At 40.6% G+C, this 26,639-nt stretch overlaps 1 protein-coding gene across 2 annotated transcripts; it reads left to right on the top strand.

The window, feature by feature from the left end:
* The first annotated feature begins 5,533 nt into the window (after window positions 1-5,533).
* Window positions 5,534-14,017, top strand: shox (shox homeobox). 2 transcript variants are annotated; one of them, XM_061287022.1, is made up of 6 exons: window positions 5,534-6,011; window positions 7,011-7,222; window positions 9,201-9,258; window positions 9,400-9,488; window positions 13,286-13,498; window positions 13,870-14,017. In XM_061287022.1, exons 1-6 carry the CDS (start codon window positions 5,768-5,770, stop codon window positions 13,957-13,959), a joined length of 906 nt encoding a protein of 301 aa, XP_061143006.1. In that variant the 5' UTR covers window positions 5,534-5,767; the 3' UTR covers window positions 13,960-14,017. The 2 variants fall into 2 exon arrangements, with proteins under 2 accessions (XP_061143006.1, XP_061143005.1); XM_061287021.1 differs by having other exon boundaries at window positions 9,379-9,488.
* Window positions 14,018-26,639: the final 12,622 nt, after the last annotated feature.

The following is a 26,639-nucleotide window of genomic DNA, read 5'->3' as shown; positions in this document are numbered from 1 at the left end:
AAAAGGCCGTCTTCTCTATCCGCCTGCATCAAAGCCAGACGAAAAATACAGTGACAACGAGCTTCGCCATTCGAGATGATGGGGTCTTTAAAAACAAGCCCAGCCCGGCCGCGGCGCTCTAATCGCTACCAAATGAAGTCGTGGAGAAGACGCGGTGTTGGGCCGACAAGGTGCGGAGGGTGCTCGCTTGTTTGTGCTCTGTGTGGCAATTAAAAATAATTGGCAAGCAGGTTTTTCCTTGCGAATCTTCCAAAAGTGCCAGTGATGATCTAATGACGCTTCATTAGGCATGCTGAAAGCTTCCAGCGCCATATGACACACGCAATTAGCCGCCATCACAGGCATTAGAAAGAAAAAAAATCATTAAAATAAAAAAAAAAAAAAGCCCAGGCCAAGATGAGCTCTTCACTTAATGACCAATTCATTTGCTAATTGATTTCTTATTAGCGGCAGGCAGAGACGACTGTTTGGCCAACTGATGCTGCTAATTAATGGCATTTATACCATTAGTCAATCGTTTAATTTTCTCGGGAAAAACAACTTTGGAGAATGGCTGCGGGCTTTTTACTGTTGGCTCTCGACGACTAATACGTGCTGATTACACATGCGTGTCACATGACCGTGTGAGTGGGGGGATGAGAGGGCAGATGTAATCAAAAGATCAGAAATGTCACAGCTAATGTGTTACCATGCTATATTTCATATGACATGTGTCAGTAGTACACGTGAATGTACGATACCTTCTTTGCATCTTCGACAGGGAATCCGATTTTAGCTTGCAGCCGTTGAGGACACTATCATCTTGATAGGCGCTATGCCCCCCACCCCTTCCCCTACCTCTCTTCATTCTCCACCAATTTAGATTAGTATAAAATCAACAAACCGATGCCCACCAAGTTTTTAAAGATGCTGTACAATACCTAAAGAAACATGAAAAATATTTCTTAAGTGATAGATGTTGGATGGACGAATGGACGGACATACGGATGAATAGACAGACGGATGGGAGTAATAATTTGGTCTTAAATGATGCACATTTGTTTTTTGTTTGTTTTTTAATCGAAGAATATTGAGTCATCAATGCTTAAACTGTAAGAGCGTAATCAATGAAGAAGATACAGAAGTTTAGAAAGATTTGGGCTTCGGTAAGGTTGTTGTGTTCATCCGTTTATTTTAGTTTAGCCTTCAATGGACCTAACATACACCACTTCATGTCCAGATTAAAAAAAAAAAAAAAGACGGTGATACTACATTACATACATTTGGAGGAAGGCCAAAGTCAAAATATGATTCCAGAATGATCTTTTTATGATGCAAGACTGCAACCCACGTCCCACTGTGCTGCCTTCCAGGAGGCCTTTTGTTATCGTCACGCTGTCCTTTGCTTTTCTTTTTGCATTCCTCACACCCCTCACTTGGTCTTTGTGTTATTCCGCTCATTCAAACGACATAGTCTCAAGCATGCAACATGCGGGAGAGTCTCTTCTATGAACTCTATCAGTGGACCAGCTTGTAATAGTGCGATTGAGACAGCGTAGCATCACTCCATTAAAAAGCCTCCGCTGGCCGACACCAGAGGGACTCCCCCCTTATGGCCCGACATACAAAGCAAGACACTTACTGCAAATGGGCCTCATTGCTCTCTGAAGACGTTGTTAACACGTCTGCGGGTTGTCTCCCCCTGCCAGGAGGGAACCCGATCCATCTTGGTGTTGGCCAAATTAATTACAAGCTGTGACCGACTGTTCAAACTAGGGTTTGTTCCACGTTCAGGGTCATCGCCACCACTCCCGTGGGGGCACTGACGCCAACTTGCTGCAAGAAAATGCACACAAGCCAGTCTAAATAATGTATATACACACACACGTGTGTGTGCGTGTGTGTCTCGGTACAGCTGTCTCGACACACCCCTCCCAAAAATGATCAATGTCCTCCTATTATTATTTATCCCCCCCCCCCCTTCCCTCCCCGTGTGCCCCACTACCCCAACTCTCTTTCATGTCGCCCTCTGGGAGCCAAACAAAACAGGGATTTCTACTGCAAATCAGGAGCTAAAACACCATGTGATCAGCCATGAATTATTTTCACACTATTGATTTGTAGCAATTGTTGCTTTTCCCCCCTGCGGAGCTTTTCACCCTTCACCACAACGCTGTCGACCTTTTCCTTATCAGAGCCCATTTAAGCATTTATTCTGATCCATGGAAAATTTAAGAAGGAAAATATCTATTTATTTTCCAAACATTGTCATATGAGCATTTGTATTTCAAATGTTTTTTATGAGGTTGTGTTTTAGAAATGCACGCTGGACCGGATCAAATGTTCTTTTGTGCCCCGCATGTCCCACGTGCCAGATTCTGCACACCTACTTTCGATCATCCAAAAGATAACGGCCAATTACTTGTTAGGGGAGAAAGCAAGATACGAGTAGAATGGGGTTGATTTTGAACGCAATGTGGATTACTGTGTTTTCCTTGCAAATCCAGCCCCAATTTAAGAAGGCAATGTCAATTTCATGCTTTCTTTCCCCCCCCACCCCCCGACATCGCAGTGCCCCGTGGCTACAAAGTATACACAACGATTCGACACGGGCTCGTTCTTAAAACATCCGAGTTGCTTACATTTTTGTCGTTCTTAGTGAAGGAATCTTTGTTTCAACGGAGGAGGCTTTTGAACACAGCCTTCCATGCTTTCAAAAATAAAGGTATAAATGTTGCACAAGATCCCTACAGAGCAGCCTGAGGTTTCGCAACTGTCGTTAATGACAGCGAAAGCTCAAATGTGTCGACAAATATGGAAATGTATTATCAGCTGAAGGTATAGCTCACAGTCGTGTACAGCTGAAGTGTACATGAGGAGCATTTGGACACAAATGTGTAAAAATGAAATATATCAACAACTACCGCTGCAGCTTCCAACAGTTTAATGCTAATCTCGTACACATGCTAATAATCGTCTCTATGCTGTGAGGTCAGCGGTAGCAATACTAATCCGCACGCACGCTGATTTTTTTTTACAGTGTTCCCTCACTATATCACGGTTCATCGTTTCCGCCCAAATACAGTATGTTGCCAATTTTTAAGAGGTCATTTCATTTTTTTTAAAAGAGTTTTTACAGTATGCAGAGAAGTTTGAATGAGGAAGAAGAAGAGGCCGAGATCGTCAACTAAATTCTAGTAAAACACATTATTCCAGCAAAGCAAAGAGAATACATGCATATGAGTATTGGTTGTATGCCCTATTTGTATGTGCTGCTGATTCATGTGGCTTAGAGTGGCGACTTCTAAATGTTTCTAATTATTGTAATATTGCTCATTTATTTTAGCTCATCCATAGGTAGTTTTTTCCAACTGAACCACAGGCTGGTTTAAACCTTCTCACGAATGCGCATGTGCCATAGGGTGTCCACCCCTGAGTTCCAGTCTCTCTCTCTGTCTTTCTATTTCTCTTGAGCACACTCATTGAAGAGTGCTGACGCTTGGAGAACATTAAGAAGCCGTCACATGCTGGTACAACGAGGGATTCCTCAGCTCTTCTACAGATGAGTAAATGGAGGATGAGGAGAAGACAAGACTAGTCAGCTCATCACTGAGACGAACTGGCTAAAGAATTATAGTATATATCTTTTTGCTGAGTGCTTTTACACTACAAAAAGGTTAATAAATGGTAACATTGAGTTTCGCAGTGTCTATGTTGATATTATTGGCTGCCTCCATTATTCTAACCAATTCTTGATATAGTAATTCACTATGAATTTGTAAAATTGATATTATATGAGGACAAAAAATCTGACCGTTACATTAATGCTATGTGATGAATAAAGTATGATTTTATATATACGTAAATACCATATCGTCATATTGTGCATTAAGAGGGAGCAATTATATCGAATGAGTAAATAATAATAATAATAATAATAATATCAAATCAACCTGTAATGGGTGGATGAATATTTACATATAAAACATATAAATGTTGCGTTAAAAACAACCTCATTTGGGTTAAACATTGGACGGACGCGGAAAGTTGAGTTGTTTTGCACAAAACAATCTACATATTTTACAAAATAACCCGATATACATATTTTTTTATACCCAACTTCCTGGGTCGGTCACCCAGCATTCTTAAGGGTGTAAGAACAGTTCAGTCAAACGTGCACTGGCTGCAGGCCTTGGTTGATTGAATTAAAGAGTACGGCATTAGAATTTATATGCATGTTTGTAAATCTAAAAAATATAAATACATTATATTCTGAATTAAAACTCATCTCACCGTGAACGTTTATTTTAATGATTAGGAAACGCCTTTTTTATTGGGTCTTTGCTTCTGACGTGACGGCGACAAGCTGGCGTGCCTTTGAGAGGGTTTATAAACAGCAGGAGGAAAAAAAAAAAAGCGCTGTTGTCGTGCATGTGCGCGCGCGTGTGTGTACTGTCTGATAAATGGAGAGACATCCAAGCGCGTCATTAGACAGCAGCGAGGCGCTGTTAAAGGAGAGAGAAGTCGCTGGATGGAGCCTGCGCGCTGCTGGCGGGCCGCCTTTCCCGGGGGATCGCGCGCCTTAGCCGGCCTTTTTAGTGTTCGCGTGCCGACCCTCTGATGGAAGCCCCGTTAAAAAGCCTTGATGCGCTCACTTGTTATGTGGGTACATTGACGCAACATTATACCCCCCTCCCCAGCCTCTCGCCATCCACCGCACCCATATATATTGAATACACTGCTGATATATATATTGATCTCTATCCCACACTTACAACCGCAAATTATTATAGCATACAGGCGACATTATAAAACTGCTCGGTTGGACCAAACCAGGTTAATGCGTCAATTTGACCCAACTTTGGGTTGTTTTTGCAAAAACACAACCAATCCGTCTACTTTTTAACTCAGCAGTTTTTAGGATGTCCCAAGTTGGGTCAATTTGACTTTGGGTCGTCTTGAAAAAAAAAACATTTTAGTGTTTTCATTCAAAATGATAAATTAATAATAATAAATGACTTTTCAAGTTATGCAAAAGATAAAAAGACACAAAGAAAAGTAAAACAGAAGGTTAGGTCATAATTAGTTCAGTCAGAATGAATAAATAAATATAAACAGTATAGTAACAAACAAGTCAATAAAAAATAAGGTAACAAAGAGATGTTTAATAGTCCTAAAAAAGTAAAACAAAGGGGTAATCCCTCGCTTAATTGGGGGGGGGGGGGGTGTATATAGGTGTAATTATGTTGCATGACTAGAGCCATGGTGGGCATTTTTAACGATCCCACCCTCCCTTTTCTTTAATCCATTTAAGCGCTTCCATCAGTTCATCATTGATTAGTGGAGTTAAAAAAGGAAATAAAGAAATAAAAAGCAAGAGAGGGAGAGAGGGGAGGGGGTGGCTTGCTGAAAGTTGAATTGTGCGTGGAGTGGAGCTAAGGCCTTTAATTGCACCAGACGCAGAGAAGTGTGCGTGTGTGTGTGTGTGTGCGTGTGTGTGTGTGTGTGAGAAGGAGGGGGGTGGTCTTGAGGTGGTATAAATAGTCGGCTCTCCAAAACACACTCACAACAGCAGGAGTGATCTCACCTCCACTCCTTCCACTCCCACTTTCTCATTCTACTTGACTGCGAGGCAGCACGGAGCGCTCACACCGCGTGGATTTTTATTTTTTTTATTTTTATTTTTATTTTCATTATTTTTACGACTTTATTCGCATTTTTATAAACCCCCGGGAGGAGCAGAGGGATCGGGGTCAGAGGGGGGCTTAAAAAAAAGGAAGGGAGAGTCATGGAAGAGCTGACAGCGTTCGTGTCTAAGTCGTTCGAGGCGAAGAGCAAAGAGAGCAGCAAAGAGGCCATCACATACCGGGAGGTTCTGGAGACGTCCGGCTTGGCCCGGCCGCGGGAGCTGGGCAGCCCCGCGGAGCACGATTTTAGCGAGGGCGCCCATTGCCCGTTGCACGTCTACAAGGAGCATGTAGAGCTGGACAAGGACAAGCTCAAGGACTTCCACGTCACGCGACCCGCCGAAGGTAACGGTCTCGATCGAGCACCCCTCCAAAAATTATTGGATGCCCAAAAGGGCGCTACCAAACCTCGCAAAAAAGAATCGCTAAATTTGTGATGGCAGACGCGATAATTATACTAAGTAATATTTTTTAAACTCAATTAATAATTATAATATGAGTTAATATAATTTCCATATTTGGAAGCTGTCATAATTGAGTTAAAAGTTTTTTTATTACACTAATTTGTTGAGAAAATCCCCTGAAACGGACAAATGTTATTCCCATTGCATGTTATTGCAATAAAGAGAAAACTTCAACATTGCAACCCAATTGCATTAATTCCTACTGTATTTTTTTAAACATTTAAGTTGTAAAATAATATTATGTCCAACTACAACTGCATGTTGTATATTTATGTTTTTTGAAATTACGCATATATAACTAATAAATAATTAGATTTGTATGTTATTTGACATTATTTCAGTTTATTCGTCAATTTCTGCACGTATTAAGTGGTCCTCGTTTCAATTAAAAGTTGACATGTAGGACAACACTTGAGCAACATTACGAAACGCACGAACAGTAATTAGTCCCTATTTAAGTTGTACAAAGCTGCAATAAAAATACAAAATACACAAGCGGATACATATTTATACACACTGTAGCCCAATTGCTGCAGCAAAAATATTTTCGAGGATGATAAATTATCATTTCAAAAAACAGTTCCAAAACACAATAAATAATTTCTGATTCAGAATTTTGAATTGCCATTGATGAATGCCCCAAAAAGTTATTATACAGAATATAGCAGTAAAACCCAATTAATCAAATATTTGAATACAAATATAATGGGAAAATGGTTATTGTGACGAACATTGCGAAAAGTGTGTTTGGCTATATCATTGTCATATTTAGTTTCACCCTTTCATCGGCTGCATGGTGGGGCATGCAACAAAGCGTGTGTGTGGAGAGTGTGTATCACCTTCTTTGCGTTGATTGTGCTCGTTTGGGACGTGCACGCAGGCATCTACGAGTGCAGCAAGGACAAGAAGGAGGAGGTGAAGTCAGAGGACGAAGACGCGCAGGGCAAACTGAAGCAGCGCAGGAGTCGCACCAACTTCACGCTGGAGCAACTCAACGAGCTAGAGCGCCTCTTCGACGAGACGCACTACCCCGACGCCTTCATGCGCGAGGAGCTCAGCCAGCGCCTCGGGCTCTCTGAGGCCCGCGTGCAGGTACGTGCATGGATGAGGAGCATACGTGGGGGGCGGACTGCGGGAGGGCCCAGGCTTTCTAGCAAAAAGAAGAGGGAAATTAATTTCAGCCAGGGCCAATATCCAAATGACAAACCTATTGAGCAATGCCCGGGTTTTCGTTATTATTCTTGTACACAGTACAATTAAGGGTCAGTATTATAAAGTGCTTCTAAATTTATTTTTTTTAAAAAAGAAAAAAGACCGCTAAATATTGTTGGGAGATTTTTTAGTCTTAAAAAGTGCGCACAACGCGAAAGGGCTCTAGACAGAACAAATATATATATATATAATTTCAATGTCTAGAATGAAAACGAGATCATAATAGGTGACGTCATTTGATAAAATATTTTCATATGCAGATTTCGGTGATTCGTCAAAGCAAATCCATCGTTTATCTGAAAAATATTGCTGTTTTGGGTGCACGTACGCACATAAATGGAGCATGACGTATTTCTATAAATGATGGTACGTGTCATACATTCTTATCTTTATTATATTTATTAAAACCCTTGGGTCAGACTCAGCGTACACTATATTTCGTTTTACAAACCACACGCTAAACTTACAAACATGCAAGCAAGCATGGACCGATGGCAAAATGAAAACAGCGTTGCTTATAATATATTTCTTGAGTTTCGCATTGAGTAAAATAAAACAAGTTTGCATGAATGGGGCGTGAGCACGCATGGTCTACCTGCCACACCACTGTACAATATTATTCTGCGTATAAATAACTTGCCAAAGACATGCACGATTAAGTGCGCAGGTTTTTTTGAGGGGCGGGGAGGGGGGGGGGGGCTTTTCGTCCCTTTAAAAAAACAGACAAAAATACACAAATGCAATTCTTGTCATGTTCTTCGGTGCACTTTTTGTTGTTTTTCTGTAAGAGCAGCAGCTGTCATTGGATATAATTGAAAGTTATGAAAGGCAGCCACTAATGCACTTAGCGCGAATATGTTGGGCTGTGCTAAATTAAATGTCATTATTCACTGTCTGGAATATACACACTGAAAGGGAAAAAAATCAAAGCGGGAATGAGATTATGGAATATCATTGAGTGGTCCTTAATGAAGAAAGAACTGTCTGCAGCCTTGTTGCTCGCACTACACCGTGCAACTCCTATTCGACACGGGAGGATCATATGCATCATAACAATTAGAATCTGAATTGAATTGACCGTTTTCCTCTCCAAAAACGTATCGACCGAACCGTTGTTCGATTCTGTCATTATCATCTATTGAGACGGTCGTTATTTCTTCATCGGCGTAATGATCGTCAGTGCGGGGGTCCGAGGGGGCGGGGCTAGTTAAGATTATTCATGAGGACAAATTAGGTTGGTGTTGATTAAATATCGCCTACAGTCACACATAAGAGCAAGCAGCAAACTGCAAAAACGCAATTTCACTTCTGAATTTCATTTCCTTTTATTTAAAAATATTGTCAAAACTGCACAGTGAAAGATATTTCTACCAAGAATGATTTTTACTATATTAAAAAAAAACGATGCACGAATGTTTGAATATAAACAGTTTTATTTCGTTAACCTTACACAATTTGCAACGAGGGCTTGATACTTTATCATTTCAAATATTCACGTGTATGTGTACACAACATTAGGCAAAAGCATGGATACTTTTTTTCCTAGCAGTGTGTCTGGCTTTTAATAATGTAACACATTACTTTTAATGTTTACATTCAATAAAGTATTTCAGTATATGATTTTTCTACATCTAGTATTTTTCCCACCATAGTGCATATACTAAATTTATAAAAAAAATATAATGGAATGATGAAAGCTTCATGCATGTTTTGGCAGCTTTCTGAGGTTTGAATAATTGCACGGTGGGGCAGTTCAAATGCTCTTATTTTTTCTTTCACTGACAAGAAAGAAAAATCACCATCATGTGGGTCATTTTATTTTTGCTATCTAACAATGATTTCTTTTCACCAATTGCAGGTTTGGTTCCAAAACAGAAGAGCAAAATGTCGAAAACAAGAAAACCAGATGCACAAAGGTAAAGGTGGCTTTTTCAATATGCTTTTTTTAAATGATGCTTTTTGTTTGATCAATTCAAAAATATTCCAAAAAAGTGCCTCCCATCTCACATAACAACAACTGTCTGGCTGTCTGACAGACATCTTTCCCTTCTCTCCAGGGGTCATCTTGGGCAGCGGCAGTCACCTGGACGCCTGCAGGGTGGCGCCCTACGTCAACATGGGGGCCCTTCGGATGCCCTTCCAACAGGTAGGCACATACAACCCGGTCTTTTTGGGGTGCAAGGGGGATGATAGTATAATTCCCACCTAAAGATACAAGAATTAGGCGTGTGTAGGTCTTGGAATTAAAAGGTTCAAATCCCGTAACCTCTGTAGTGGTTAAGATTAATTGACTAAATTAAGGTGGAGCGCACATAAAATGTGGGGGTAGTCATCCAATCAAATCAACACTGCAGACACCATCCTCAAGTTCAATTAACTTAGCCTGGAACTACATGTAACCGTCCAAACATACCATTGTCCTCCAAAACAGTTCTTACACCGTATAGCAGAGGTAGGAAACCCGCAGTGCGCAGGGGTCATATCAGCGTACTGACAAAAGCAAAGAAGTTTGATGGTGACCATAAAATAGGGAATCAAATGTACTTTCTCCGGCCAAAATTGTAGTTTAGGTATGGCGCCGCTTGAGTAACGTGAAAAAATAAAAACACAGGACAAACGTTTGACGGCACAAATAAAATATGAGAACACTTGCAAGCACCTACCGAGGCCACAACTCCCGTCTCCATGCTGAGAGACTAATTGTTTATGTTCCTGACGTCAGTTACTAGGCCGCGCCACTTGAAGGCACAGCTCACGAATACTGTCCCAATGTATAGTAATCACACTTTATAAAGCCAATTATTTTTTAAAATTCTCTCTCATGCCTTGGTCAAACAAATTAAACTCAGCAGCTCAACTCAACATATGAAGCCAAGATAACACTATTAATAAAACAGAGTTTGCACAAAACCAGTGATGGCAAAGAGAAAATGGTGATGATAACCGTAGAACAGAAAATGGATTTGACGATTTGACTGTAATGTGGCTACAAAGGTGATATATCACTGATGGCAAAAAGGAAAAATGTGATAACTGGATTACAAACAAATTATTGCAAAGGCAGTATGTGCAGGTCCAAAACGTTTTAGGACATAAGAAAATATCAACAATAAAACATAAAAAAGTAGAGATTGATGTACGTCAAGCAATGGAGGAAGTAAAGTTGAACCCTTTTGTGTGTAACGATTTCACGGCCTCATCGACAGCGGACTTCATCCTCCTCCATTTACCGCTCTCCCTCTGTTTCACTTTCTCTCAGCCCTCTCGCCCGCTATGTTGTGACACGCGGCGGTCTAATTAGGCCAATGGGGCGGCAGGCGTGAGCACATGAAAGAGACGATGAAAGCAAGGGAGGGGGTGAAAAGCGAAATGACGCTTATCGAGCTTGAACTGGCAGGAGGAGTGTGAGGCCTGCATGCTGAGAGATGCTCGCCAGACACAGTCTAAGCTGGAGTATATAAAACACATGGAGTGGGTTTCCACTTTGCCGGTTTAACACAATCCACAAGACATCAACTTGATGTCAACATTTTATCCCAATTAATCTGTTACAGGCTAATCGTAACACATAAAGCACACAGGCAAGGTTAGACCTGAAAGACTTAGGGTTCGTTGAATGTCGCAAATGTTGGCCTGTTCTCTTCCGAAAAAACACTCAAACTGTTGGTGAACGTTTGGCGAACATTTGCAACCTTGAACAAACCATGACGTGAATACGCGTTTCGCTGCCTTCGCCAGCAATCGCAAATGTTTGCCCCTCAGTGGAACAGGAGCATTAGTGTAGTCGCTCACTTTGGATGTTGATTTACTGTTAAATTCCGTGACCAAGCTCATAATTCAAACTAATCATACCCATTGAAATGAATTAAAATACCATTAATGCGTCCCAGTTGCCAAGAAAAATGGTAAAGAAAAAACACAGTATTCTATATAAACATAATAAAAGAGAATGTCAAAAAACAAACTGGTTTTATAAAGCATAGACAGGCTGAAAGTCTCTCTCTCACCCCCCCATACACACACACTGATGTTGACATGAGCCTTTAAGGGGGCGTGGCCTTGTAAGTCAGTTCTGTTGACCATCTCCCACACATTTAGTTGAGCTTTTCTCCATGCTCATTCCAAGTGTTTTCATTGTGTGCTTGGAGTGGCGTGTAAAAGGGACGGGCAGGGGGGGTGGCGGGCGATAGCCATAGCCCTAGGCATCCACCTGAAGCAGCCACAGCACCCTCGCCCCTCCCCTCAATCAAAACAATTCCAATGTGCATTCAAATGCCTTTTTCCGGGTAACAAATCAGACACGTCTACCAGAAAAATCTTTCATCCGCACCCCCACCACATCCCCCAAGTCGATAAAAAATCCATCCAGCCTAACAGATGGCAAAAATATATCGACAGTAAGTTTCGAAATCTTTTGGCTCAAGGGGGGGCATCAAAAACATACACTCGCCCCCAGCATTCAGTGGTTGACTGTCTTATTCAATACATTGCTGAAAGCGTATTGGCGGATATGGCTCTCCTTTTGTTTTCACTTCACTTGAGCGTATTTGAAGCATGGTCGGAATTCTAATTTTGGTTGGCACCGCAAGGCAAAAGAGGGTCCCGTGTCAAAGGTCGACTTTTGCATTTGTTCTGGTTGCCTCAAAAACGGGCAGTTTTTTTAGGATTATTACCAACTTATTGTTGATTTAGTAGAATTACTGCTTGACGTCAAAGCTAACTACATACATATGTTTTTACTTTTGGTGGTTATTGTTGTTTATCTTAGTTGTTGTCATGTTATGGATCCACTACATGTAACGTTTCAATTACCGATTGTCACAAGCAGCTCTCTGGTTATCGTCACACTTTTACGCTCTGCACCATAGCTGTAATAAAAGCGATCCACCGTTCGATTAAAAGAACAATGACTCTAGATCAATGCGCATTTTGTCACTGTTTAATGGAAAGGATCTCATGATTCACGTTTCTTGTGTTTCATTTTTTATCAGACAGTTGGCCCACCTGTTTTTTGTTTAAGTTGTGCCGCCTCCCTCCAACCAAATGACTTATTGTACTTTTTAATCAATCGTCACGATGTTTGTTTGCCCTTGAGGCGCTAAGCAACTCTAACTGGTAACAGGGTGCAACTTCCATTTTGATTTTCTGCATTTAAAGCGAAAAGAATCATGTTAAAAAAATTATTTGTCAGTATTTGCGGTCAAGTTAAAGCTTTTATTTGGGTTGGAAAAGCAATGCACAAAATAGTTTCCCACTTGTTCATATACCGTTTGAGACGCATAAGAAATGGCAGCGTCGTCTTCTTCTGAAGTCAGCACATGCTTCATTTTCACCTCCTTCTTTTAGGAAATAATTGCCCAGAATGTGAAAAGGGATATGCTATACTCCTTATGGCCAGCCAGCACCCCCCCCCCCCCCCCCCCCGCTGCTTTTGACTCAGGAATATGTCTGGATAAATATTTATAACTCCAAATATGTGAGTGCAAAAAAATAGTTTATTTAGGCAATTGAATACATAATTAGCAAAACAAGACAGCATACTTCCAAGAGTATAACGGCGGACTGAATTAAGCAAATGTGTTCTGGGCCCAAGAAAGACTTTGATTCTGGACGATGCAATTTCATGTGTGAACGTGTGTACGTGTGCACATGCATATGTGTGTGTGCGCACGTGTATATTTGTGACAGCAAGAGAAGTTTGATTGTGTCATTTTGGGAATCACTGACAAAAAAAAAAGCAATAAGAAAATCTTTGAGGGGGTAACATTTTAATTGTGTCAGCCACACCAACATGCTAAACTATTTTCTTTATCCCTTTCATTTAATGAATAAAAGCAAATTGAAAAGAATTCAAAATGGCAACGATTCAGCCCTGAGATAGACACCTGCAACCGAGAAGCTATGGTGTTGACCTGCAACATATTTTTGATTTTGCTCTCACAGGTTCAAGCGCAACTTCAACTGGACGGCGTCGCCCACTCCCACCCCCACCTGCACCCGCACTTGGCCGCCCATGCGCCCTACCTGATGTTCCCGCCCCCTCCTTTCGGACTACCAATCGCCTCGCTGGCCGACTCGGCCTCAGCGGCGGCGGCGGTGGCAGCGGCCGCCAAAAGCAACAGCAAGAACTCCAGCATCGCCGACCTTCGACTCAAGGCAAGGAAACACGCCGAAGCTCTGGGACTCTGACCCCAGCGGGGCGCCCCTTCCCACCTTTAACCTCCCTCCTCCCGCACCTCTGGCCTGATGGCCCGTAATGGGCTCTCACACACAAGACTGAGCCTGTGAAAGGGCCGTGACACTCGCAGCTAAAACTAAACACAAACACCGAGCGAGAAAAGGGGGGAGTCGGTGAGTGTGAATGTTTTTTTGGGGTGAGGAACAGTCGGAGGAAGACGTTTTTATCAAAAAAGGAGGAGGGGGAGCGAGAAAATTGTCACAAAAGACCAGCTGCCAAAACAAACCACTTTTCCAGCGAAGCGGTAATGAAATACCAATGAAGTCACCTTTTACTTTTCGCCCAACAGGCAGGACTTCTGCGGGGCCAGTGGCTCAGTCCACTCCAGGCACAGATCACATCCCAGGGACCGTACAAACACATGTGGATGTCTGTCTGAGGGCCCGGCACACACTGAGGACTTTAGTGCCAATTAAAGTGGCAGAGTTAAGGACGGGTGGGTTGGGGGGGGGGGGCATAGGGGGGTACCGGCGAGCACTGGGGGCACACCTCGACACCCCACTCGTCCTGACCTCCTCTCCGGCTTTAACAAATTTATTTGCAACCACTGTGTCTGTGCATGGAGGCCTTCCTGCAAAGCTCGCCATTACCTTCACACACAAAGGCCCCAGCTTCGCTTCTCTTCCTCTTATGGACTTGTGATATAACAAAAGCAACAACGTTCTTCTTTTTTTTTTTTGTTTGTTTTTCTGGACTTCCTCCAGCTCCCTTCTCTGACTCTTGTTTATTTTTTATCTCGGGTGAAGAAGTGAAGATTGCCTTTGCACTTCAGGTCTCGTATGTTGTGGGTGTTTACAAGTGGCACTACAAGCAAGATACTACTTTATTAAATTAAAAAAAAAACCCACAGGGGTGGGGTTGGGGAATTTGATATGAGTCATATGATCAACACACAAAAATAAGGATGAGGTTATTAAAGCATACAGTGCCTGACAAATGTATCCGACCACCACAGGCCCTAAATGTGGAACTGTCATAGGCGATAAAACCAGTATGAAGCTCTTAAACCAAAATATTTCAACGGTACAATGACATTATCAATGTTATTCATTAATTTTTAAATGTACTGTTTTACAAACCAACTGAAGAAAATGGTAATATGTTTACTCTGTAATGACGATTTCAAATTGTAAACGGAAAATTTCTCATAGTTGAATTTATATTGGATTCACACTGAGAATTGTAAAATGTGAATTCAGCTCAAATTCCTCATTCCACTTTAAACATTGAGAAATGCCATAATGACGCTGAATGGGATCTTTTTAGATGGTCAAATAAATTTGTTAAGCACTGTATATTTTCTAATTTTTTTTTGTAATTCTGAAAATATGAAGGCATCAGTAAAACTGAAATGCAATGGTGTGCAGTTTAAGTGCAATACTGTAAATAGCGAAAAAATGTTAAACAGCTAGCAGTTAGTCGATAAAGAGACGCAATGATTTTACGTTGTTTTTTTTCATGCACTGTTGAGAGTTTCAACTTTGTTTGCCGTCTGTTTTGTCAAGACGGCATGTACATTTTGTCTCGCTGGAGAACGACAGGGTGCCGTATTTCACGGAAACTCCAGTGTTCAGCTCAAATTTATGACGACACGCGGTTTTAAAACTCAGCGGTGGTATCTGAACCAAGTGGTTGTTTACGAAACGAGTAGCTTTACTTTGCATGTTGTGTGTGTGACATTCACCGTTAATTTGCCAAGATATTTTGGATTATGACACTTGTTTTACAAACTGCTGTCAGAGCTGTGTCGGGCCCTCGCAAGGTCTCCATGCCCCGCCCACTTTGTGTTCAACCGTCATTATCAATTGTTCACGTCGCCATCTTAAATTAAACATATGCGTCTTATTATTTATTTTTGTCCGAAAATCTATGAAAAATGAAGAGTTGAATGCGCATTTTTACATTGCTTTTGCAATTTGGTATATATGTTTTCTTTCACTATTCAGGGGCGTGGCCGTGGTGCATTGAATTGAGGGGAAGAAAAAACAAAAAAACTTAATGTAGCGTGTCCAAGTTTACAAGCATTTCAGGGATGGTTGAATTTTAAAAGCGGAATTTGTTGTACGCGTGACAATGCTTATTATTTCATTTGCTAGCATGCTTATACATGAATCATGTTTGTTTGTTTTGCCCCATTCCCTTTTTGAGTCACAAAATATGAATGTACATCTTGTACAAGTAAACTATCAATAAAGTTATAAATATTTGTATCCAGTGTTACAATACTTGACAAAGAAGTTGTTGTGACTACATTTCTCGGATTGATTCATTTGAAAATATTTGACTTGTTGATTCATTTATTTATTTGATAGTTATGCATATATTTGTTGTATTGATTTATGTGATAGTTATTGATCTGAATGATATTACCCAAAGGAGCTGTCATATTATGGATGTAGTGCAACCTCTGTTGGTTACAGTCGATCAATTAATTGATTATTACTCCCTTCCCTACTGGTTATGATGGGAAAATATTTCCGAGATCTAATTGACACCATGAATATTTGGGGTGTTTTCCCAAGTCAAAGAAGCTTTGGCTTGTTACTGGTTCGATTTAAAAGTTTGTGTTCTTCTGATCTGGTGGAGAAAATAGAGTTGCTATGAAATCCAGATGCTGCTTGTTCCAAAACATGCCTAAATTGGTCGCCCCTCCTGTACATGCTACATCGTACGCTCGCCGATTATGCAAAGTTGGGCCTCAGCGTGCTCAAATAGAAGCTACGATCCGAGTAGGAGGAATTGGGTACACGACATGTAATCTTCTCTGAGACTACTAGAAATATTGGACCCGCTTGGCGCCAATGTGAAGTTTCGATTGAACGCCACGTACAAAAAGCCACACTTTCTCTTGTTTTACCGAAAACAGTTGGCCTCCATTTCTTTTTCGTATTAGCTTCCTTTGGGAGCTTAATTCCAGATGTGTGTACACAAAGTAATTACACCATGTGGTATAGTGGCCTATTGTCCGAACCCCTTGCGCAGGAATTAGCTCAAATGGCGTCCTGTTGAGTGCACTAACCCCCTTTAGAAGGTCGCCGCACATTTAATTTGTACCATAGCACTCATACATCAAGATTGAGTGATATAGTCGCAGACTGATGGCCCCGCATTTAGCCGGCGGCCGGGGTCCACGTCTGGAAATACCAGCATCCTTTTATGTGTGCTAATAATTAGCACGCGGCCATCCATCATGCTGCAATGAGCCCTGGCTGCTTTGTCAACATGTTGCAGTGCATACAGCTATTTGTGTTGGCCACAAGTGACAAACGCATGATAATGCATCAAGAGCAACCAACTGGTTGCAGTCAGTTTCGTTGTATAGTATCCCAAGAGGTGAACTCTAATCCTCTTACGATATCAGCATGGAAAAATAAATAAATAAAATGTATTTTTAGATTTACTGCTTTATAAGGATTACATATATGTTACAGAAATAATTTGTACTGCTTTTTTGCGGGGCTCAGTCAATGGGCATCTACAGTGTAAATCCATAATATCCATTCCATCATTGCTGGACAGGCTAAGAGACATAGGTGGTCCTCAGGGAGCTATATTAGGTGGAAAACTGTTTGATATATGTCAAAAACTTTGCAAATCTGCCACATTATTCCAATAAATACACATTTGCTGATGACACTATTATCTATACTTGCAGCTTCCCCTTGACTATTATATTGTCATCATTGCAGGCTAGCTCTAGCACGATTTCACGGTTACTCGCTGTGTGTTACCCGCTCAAAGCATTTAGGTATTTGATATCTAATATTTAAACAGGGTTAAAATAGGTCAACCGTGTTTTAGGCACAAACGAATCTTTCTGGTTGATGAATGACTATAAAGCTTTAGTATCCAACTGGTGAGATATAGAAATATGGTAACCATCAAAAGTTAAGAAAAAGATAGTTATTGGCCCAACTGTTTCAAACAGACAGACATTTAAATTGGATGCAAAAGTATGCGACCTGTTTTTAGGTACAAAAGAAAGCTTGATTTTGGACTGACAACTATAAATCGACTGCATCCATTGTGTTTTCACTGGCATGAGACTTATATGTCCTTTTTTCATGAAACGTAAAGAGTGATACAATGCTGGGCCTCTTTGAGTTGCCAAATACTGCTACAAATAGACAGAAACTTGAACAGGATTCAAATAAATGTGACCTCTGAAATCTTGCTGTTGGACGGCCAACGATGAAACCTTGTGTCTAACTGTGGGCTACATAAATTGAAGAAATACTTTTGATATGATTTTTGATGAAGGTTGACATCAAATTCAAATTAAATTGTAGCCTTTGTTCTTTGAATCAAAAATAATTTGAGTGACACGCTACAAGTCAGGGTTTCCCGTGGTTTGATGAAGATTTCTTACAACGCAATAAACCTATTTAACCATAAAAATGAAAGAAACTCCCCTCAGCAAATCCACAGCATCCCCCCCCGAGAGATACAATAATTTACCTTTGGATTTATTGTCACTGCGTGTTTGTGGTTCACCCACCTCCCTTTTCCCATTGACCTGACTTATCCGTGTTTATCCCCCGTTGAATTACAACCGAACCTTTTTCCGTATGTTGACCATTTAAGGTCAACCAGGGCTAAACTCGCTCCGTCCAGATTGTGCAGAATCACGGCAGTCTGAGCCTCGTTGTAACGCCGCCGAGCCTACCGGAGGAGGGTAGGTCAAGTGCTACGAGGTCACGTGAAAATAGTTTTTAATCACATTTCATTCAGCTAATCCTCTTTGAAACGTCACACACAACTATGATCAGATGGAATGCAGCCTGGACAGAAAAACTTTGCCAGGAAAGAAGAGGGCGGTGGGGAGGATGCGTTGAAACTTTTTTATCAACCACTTTGGCGGCTATTTGACACGTCAAACGTGACCGAGTGGTTTAGTGGAAAGTTTTTCCCGCAGACTCGCCTAAAATCAGATGTAAATCCACTTCCGGCAGCTTGAAGTGAAGCCACCCAGAGAAAGCTCAGCTGAAAACAATCGAGCTCAAGTGCTGAAGTCACCCGGTTCAAAGGCCGCCTTTCATCCCCCCCACCCGCGACCCCTCCGCTCGTTTGTTTGGCTGAGCTTCGCCGGCTAATGCTCGCCAACCTATCCGCAGTCGTCAATAGTGCGGGACGATATTAAAACCAACATTTTAAGTCTGGGTCAACACCTCGTCTCTCGCGTGCAGCTGAGGTGCAAAGTGTCAAGAATTTTAACATCGAAAATTGAGCAAAGCACGTGGGGGGAGGGAAAAAAGACGGGGGAATTAAGTTCACATTCCATTCGGCCATTTATGCCACTCGCATTATAAGCACGTTGTTTTCATTTCCAGAAATCGCTTGGTGTTGCACTAATCTGGAAAGATGTGGGAAGAAAATACAACGCTGCCATCAATGTTGTTCTGAAGGGACTTACTATGAATCACATGTAGTACTTCTGTGAAATTAAATAAAATGGCTGCCAATCAACAAGGAAAGGTATGTAGATAATAATGACCAAGGTGTCATTTAAAATATTATTATGAAACACTGGTGTCAAACTCAAGGCCCGAGGCCAGAGCTGGCCAGCCAGATCATTATTTGAGGCACAGTTAATGATGATGTTAAGATGAGAAATGATTAAATCATAAAATATATTACTAGATGAGTTGATTTTTTTTTTTTACTTCATGTGCAATGACTGCAATGTACATGCAACGTAAAGCCATCAGCAAAAAGTAGAAAAAGCACCATAGAGTGAAATAGCAGCTATTGCCTACTCTTGCCTTGGATCACTTCTAATTCTCTAGACATTATTAAAACACATAAAAATAAAGCACTGGGTAGATCTATTATTCATAATTATCAAGAGATTTTCCCATCGCATATGCAAACATTTAAACGTCTGAATTTCACTGACTTTCGGAACAGTGCACTACTCAGAGATTATTAGTTATTGCAACTATCAACATACAACTAATGAAACTCGTTTATGATGGCTGGAGCAGGGTGGATTTTCAGCTTCGTACATTTTATTCATAAATGATGCATCTATTGAATCATGATTGGTTTTTTTATCTGAAATATCTCAATTTGAAAGCTTTCAGTGGTTTTAATCTATTTCTCATCTTTTTGTTCAGATTCATCCAACTTTAACCTGTTATTTTAAAAACAAATTCAACCAAGGAAAATAAACATGACGTATTCATGCGATCAATATTCCTAAGTGAACGGTAAATTAGATACCCCAGCCGGGGTGGGTGGGCTGCGGCGAGCGTGCGGGGGGTCCTGTTTATGCATGGCCTTGCTGACTTCATGCTTCTGTCAAACACGCAAACACTTTGAGCTCGTATTGGTGCGGTATCATTTGCAAAGCGCGTGTTGTGAAATTGCAGAGGATGTCGACATTCGCAAAGTAGCGAGGTGGGTTTGCTGTGAGGTTCGGGATTGGCGTGATGGCTCGCAGCAGCTGGAAAGTGCAGGGATGCTTTTAAAAAATCCTTTTATCACAGTTAGTGCTGCTCAATTTGACCATTAAAAGGGAAACATGCTACACTGAGACGCTCTCCTGGGACATTTCAAGACATTGTTTTTATTTGTATGATCTCATATTTTCCGTTTAGCTTACTACTATGAGTAAGCAACAACTGGAACTACTTTGTGGTTACCAATCACGTTAAAATGTAATAATGAAAATAAGTGGAATGAATCATTTTTTGACACCAGCAAAGGTGACCTTGACATTCTGTTGAAAACTGTTCCTCATTATTTTTGTGTTTCACATTACAATTAACATCTAAAGTCAGCATATTACTAAGGATTTATAAAGTGTTGACCTAATGCTTAATGTTCATGAATGGCTTATAAAATGATCTGAATTTGGGTGATTAGTGCCCATTTAATGAGCCTCTAATTAATGTATAATTATATTGTTAAGTGTTATGGCTAAATTCAGCTTTAGAATATGGCTGCTTTTTGAGCACTTTTGTATTGTGCGATGGACCACAAATTGTGTTTCATGATAGAGATGGTGTACTTTGCCACATTTCAAATCTATGTTAGATGATACTTTCATAACACAATTTCGGAGCGCAGAATCAGGAACCTGGTAATCCTTTTGTAGGTGCGCGTTTCACATTTCCAAGAGCATACAACCCCCAACCTCACCTATGGAGTTATTACCATCACTATGACAAGGACCATTTAACTCAAATGTTGATCCTTTATTTGTGACACAATGTGTCAGAAATAAACTTCAACAAAAAGTGTGAACTCAAGGTTATAAACATCCAGTTAGAAATACTCAAAATTATAATATGCACAGCACAGCATTTGTGTCCAACTTCTTAGTCAAGTATAATAAGGCAATGTTGTTTATTATGTTATTGGCATTAAAAAGAAAAGACAGAAATCTCAAGCTTTTTTTTTTTATTTTTCAAGCTAATTTGGGCCTTTCATTATCATTTCACCCTAATTGTGTTGAATGTTACTTTTTACTACTTAAAATGAGACAGTGGCTCTCATGCAGGGTGGCCATAAAAAAGGTCTTTGCAACATTGCATCCATTCAAAAAGCAATTCACTGGACTGTTAATGAAAAAGCAAACAAGCCACCGCTGCAATTTGCCAAAGGAAAGCTGAGCAATTGGCCTGCTTGTGTATTCTGCAGAGTTCCCACCTGACACGCAAGCAACACTCGAGGAAAAAATAATTATCTGCCGTTTCCATTCCAAATGCATTTGAATGCTAATTCCCCCTTAATAACACAGAAGTATGCAAATTTGGAGCAGAACGTTTTTTTGTTGTGATCTTAACTGTTAGATGGTTTGTATCTTCTGTTTCGATGACAATTCATGACTTTATTTTAATGGGTGTATTACTTATTGTGAGTCACTCACTGAATAGCGAACAAGCACTTTTCGAGTGGATGACAATCCGTTTCTTCTGGGTCAAGACTGATTGCGGGAAAGAAAACACAAAAATGAGGTCAGCGCTTTACAATGTGTGGTAATGACAAGAATTTGCAACTTTTTCAGTGTCAAATGGCTTGTTTGGTATTGATTACAAATATCTTTGAATATTTTTATTTTCATATATTTACAAAATTCTGCACACCATATCAGGCTCTACGTCAATATTATTTGGAGATATTTTCAAAATTGGTAAAACCGGACAGTATGGTATAGTCACATTTAACTTAGTCCAGACTGGAACAAACTTTATACAATATATGTTTTATTCAGGAACTGTGACTATTTGGACAAAATATATGCTTAACAGTCCAAAATAAAAGATTTGTAGACTTTATCCAAAAAAATAGACTTTTGCATGAGTGTCACGCCTGAAAGCATATCAAACCACATATTTTTTCCGAGCGTGTCGGCTTAATTCTGAAGCTTGCAACAATAGAGGTTCCGCTGAGTTATTATTAGTCCAGACTGTGTAATTGCAAGCATTCTAACTTTTAACCCGCTGCTTCTGACCTACAAATATTTACAGTCTGATTACTAGACATACTGAGAATTGTTAATCATGCTGCCTTATGTCACTTCAAAACGGACATTCATCACGATCCAAAACAAGAGTAAAGCGTGCAAAGTGCTACAATAATCAAATAAATGAGGCTTAGCTGAGGGTACGCTCCCGAGAAATGATCTCAGCAGATGACTAGACAGGTTGTGGCTTCTCTCATCACAGCACACTACAACAACCACCAACTCCCACGCCTTTAATGAGCTCATTAAGACAATAAAAAATAAATTGCAAAATGGAAGCGGCGGCGGCGGCGGCGGCCGAATACGGAATGGAGCGAGCGACGGGGACATCTGCAGCTTCAACTCGCCGACTATGAATTATGCATGCTGCGCCTCCTAATGGAAAACAGATGGACGGCAAAATTCACTTTGACAGTTTGTGCTCGGACAAAAATTGCATGCATTGCACATGACAATTTGAGATGCGCATTTACAGAATGGTGCCAACAAAACTAAAAATACACGCGGTGTAATCGAAATAATAATAAATTGACGCTGGCTATGAGGTGACCTTTACTTGAGCATAGCTAGCAGTTAAATGTTACAATGTAATAAGCATTCAATGAATTTATCACCTTCGCAAAAGAGGTTATATTTTCTGCGTACAACTGAGCATACAGTTCTTGAGCTAGAAGATTGGAAATTTTTTGGTGCACGTAATCTTCAAAGGGCATCTTGAACATTCACATACTAATGACATTGTTAGAATTTGACAGAACATGGTAATAATAGAAGTTGATTTAAAACCTATATCACTGTCAAATATCGCCAGATTTGAGTTACATGTCAGTGTCATGCAGCGCTTGTCCAGATTACGCATTTGGCAACAATCTAGCATCCCTTTTAACATCTTCAGACACTTATATTTCCATCAAATGTCATTATATCCAAGCGTATAGGATCTTCTTACATTTATTTCCCTTAGATCTAGTCAAAAGTTTACCCAATTTTAGCTATTAACATCCTAGATTGTTCACAGGCGAAAAATGTTTAAGTAAGCCTTGGTGGAGGTTTTTACTTCTTCGCCTTCATTTACACGACGGCGGTCTACCATAAATACATGGACTTGCAAAAAAAAAGAAAAAAAAAAAGTCAAAACGTTGTACTATGCATGTAGTTGGTGGTACGTATATGATACAAGGCTGTGGCCAGAAATTAAAACAGCAGATAGGTGAGTTTCCCAATGGCATTATGAAGGATAGTTTCCCCAAAACAATCAGCGAATTGGCAAAGTTATGAACTGCAATTATGTACAAGTTTTACGATACACTGAAGAAAAAACAAAATTTTAATTTAATGACAAAAGGCTTTTCTCATTTAAAAAAAAATACAAAACACTTTACAGCCATCATTCAAATAAAATCCCCAGCATTGCTTTTCTTATTGGAGTGGGATAATACTTAATAAGAAGGCAAACGCTTCCAAAAACAGCCTGAGGGACTGCAACTTCGCTTGATTACTGCCTATCTTGCCGTTTCCCCAAATGTTTTGCGAGCCTCTGACCATTAATCAATAGCTAACACATGCATCGCGCAGCTAGCAGCGTTCTGTTATCCCACCCGCCAGAGGAGTGCCTGCCATTGCATGGCAGCCTTGACAGAACGCATCCACATATGGCCACAAGCATCTATGTCAACCATGCAATGCCACAGGGGAGGAGCGGCTTCCTTTTTTTGACAAGGACACACCATTACGATATTCACCAACAAACTGCATCATTATATAGTTCAAAATGGTCTTTATTTGGCATTAGCATTAGATGATGGAACCAATCCAGGAAGAAGAAAAAAGTGGCTTAACATTTATTAACTGTAAAAATGTTCCTTTTCAAATAAATGCTAGGTCATTGAAAAGAATACGAGTACTGTATTTTCCGGAGTATAAGGCGCACCTAAAAACCTAACATTTTCTCAAAAGCCGACAGTGCGTCTTATAGTCCGGTGCGCCTTATATATGGACCAAATTCCTAAATTTAAACTGGCCCGAAGCATTGTGTCATGAAATCAATCATAAGTGGCCCGCTGAAGACTATGAATCATGAATCAAAAAGACTATGGATCATTATTTTGTGATTATAAAGTAACTTGTTGCGTCTGAAGTTGAAATAAAAAAGATAAAGTGGAGAATGATTTGATTTGGATTAAAAATCTGACATGATGCATTAATGGTGCGCCTTATAGTCCGGTGCGCCTTATATAAGGACAACGTTTTAAAATGGGCCATTCATTGAAGGTGCGCCTTATAGTCCGGAAAATACGGTAATCTGTTTTCAAATTCATGTTTATGGCTTGCTGTTTGAAAGTGGTTGACATCAATACCACCACAATCCCATCTTTTAAAACATACAGTACATCGTCTGGAAGTGTTTACAGTCATTTGTACGTTGACGTTCCACTCGTAAAAAAAAACAACAGCGGCAAAAGAAGCAATGCGGCTGTTGACTTTAAAGAGAACACAGTAGCTAATTAGCCTTATTTACCAGACGCCTCACAGTGAAGCGTGCCACCATCCTTGCCGTGACACATCCCAATAAGCGCCATCATTACGGCTTCCGCTTCCTCCGCCTCTCAGATGGAGAGCGCTTTGCTGGCAATCAGGTGCGCGTTAAAACACACCTTTGAAGAAAAGGGCACAGAACCCTATGGCGAAGCGTTCGAGGAACTCATTATAGACGCCGGAGAACCCGCTGGGATGACACATAATGAACAAAATGAACACGGCGTATGATCAGTGCCTTATTTTTTAAACTTTGTTAGGGTGACACATGATGATGATGAAAAAGGAGCTGACCCAAGTTATAATTTATGTAATATGCATCCCAAAAGACAGACTTAGAATATGCTATATATGAGCTTAGTAAGTTATATGAAAAAAATGTTTATTCCACCAGACACAAAATCATGCACATCATATTGATCATCACAGGATGCTTGAAACATTCTAGGACCATTGTTTGACAACAAAGTCTGCCATTCTGTTTTGATGAATCAATTTCTGCAAATGTTTAACTTCTCTGCAATTATTTATTATTACTATGGGTAGATGGACACAGAAATCATATAAACATATGAAAAAATGAGTAACAGCAGCCAAATTCAGTATTCATCAGTATGACCTGGCCAATTTAGGTTTGTGTGTCACTTTTATCATTAAGGCATTCAATTTGTAAACAAAAGGTTTTAGGTTGTGAAGACACTCCGAAAAGAAGAAGCCTCTATTAGCTGCAAGATGAATTCACTTGTGCTTTGAGGAGCGATGCCCATGCGAGACTAGCTGTCGATGGGAAGCTGGAAATTGTCTTGGGCTAAATTGAGTTACTCTTGTTATGATGAATGTTGGCCAACAAATCACCGGACTCGCAAAGCCGCTCAATCGCACCTGCTTGTGATACTGTGTAGGTTGGCTGCAGAAGCGGATGAACCCGTGCCCGTCTCCGCGGTGACTCTGATGGCCAATTAGATGCGCGCATCCAGCACGAGGCGCATCTTTGAGGCCAGAGTGCGCTTATTTGTCCAAGGGGGAAGAAGGCGTGGGTGCAAACACAATGTGAGCTTTTGCTGCCAACATTACATATCAATAAAAGGCGGCGCAAATAATGCTGTCTTCAGGTAAGTCTTCCAACATCAGAGAGAAGAGTGCCAAAGGTTGTTTTTTTATCGTTACGTCTACCACAATTGCCTCAAAGAAGAGCTAACGTGCTAATATGTGTGTAAACTCGACATATGTACGCGTTCGGGGCTATTTAAGTCCATCTTTGCTTGTTTATCCCGATGGTCGGCTGTAGCGTTCCCTCCGGAGGTCAACACATACACACGCATCTCCCCACCCACAACTGACATCATTCCAATCATTTGCCCGAACACAGCAGCAGCCGGCAGGGCTGGGAACACGGCCGTAACACCGCGGATGGATGGTGTCATGAAAGAAGACAATTATGAGGCAGAGAGCGAAGTCTCCCTGGGTTATGCTTTTAGTCAGATTATTTGTTTTGTGTAATATCTGAAGTTGAACAGCCTCAAGCTTGTTCTGTCTTTTTCTCTCTCTCTTTTAGCCTTGCTTGTGAGCATTCTTGTGATGGTGTTTTTTTTTTTTTTTGCTGGGAATACAGTTTTTTGATGATCTAATTGGCCATTATTGGATGTTTTCAGGCGATAACATAGGTACATCCATTACATTGAGTAAACCCGATACAAAGCCCGTCTGTTGCCTTCAGCTAACTGGATAAATATACTCAGCAAAGAGGGATGAGATACAAAACAGTGGTACTTCCTGTAAACATCCTCACGTAATCCAAGTAGAATAGATACATTTAAAAGACAAACCGAAATAAAAAGTATCCATAATGGAAACTTAACGGCTATTATAACTGAGGCTGTTTTCCATGTTGGTTATGACAACATTTAAGACTCACGTACATAACGTCCAGGGTCTCCTAGATGTATAATAGAATTCCATTTCTACAGTGGTGACATAACTTGAATTTTTATGTAGGTCACTAATGCAGTAGTAAAGTCAGTTACAATAAATAGTATGAATATTTTTTGGCAAAG

This window comes from Syngnathus typhle, linkage group LG9 (genome assembly GCF_033458585.1).
Source record: "Syngnathus typhle isolate RoL2023-S1 ecotype Sweden linkage group LG9, RoL_Styp_1.0, whole genome shotgun sequence".
Lineage (NCBI taxonomy): Eukaryota > Metazoa > Chordata > Actinopteri > Syngnathiformes > Syngnathidae > Syngnathus > Syngnathus typhle.
The sequence above is the reverse complement of the archived record's forward strand: the minus strand, read 5'-3'. Positions and strand labels throughout refer to the sequence as shown.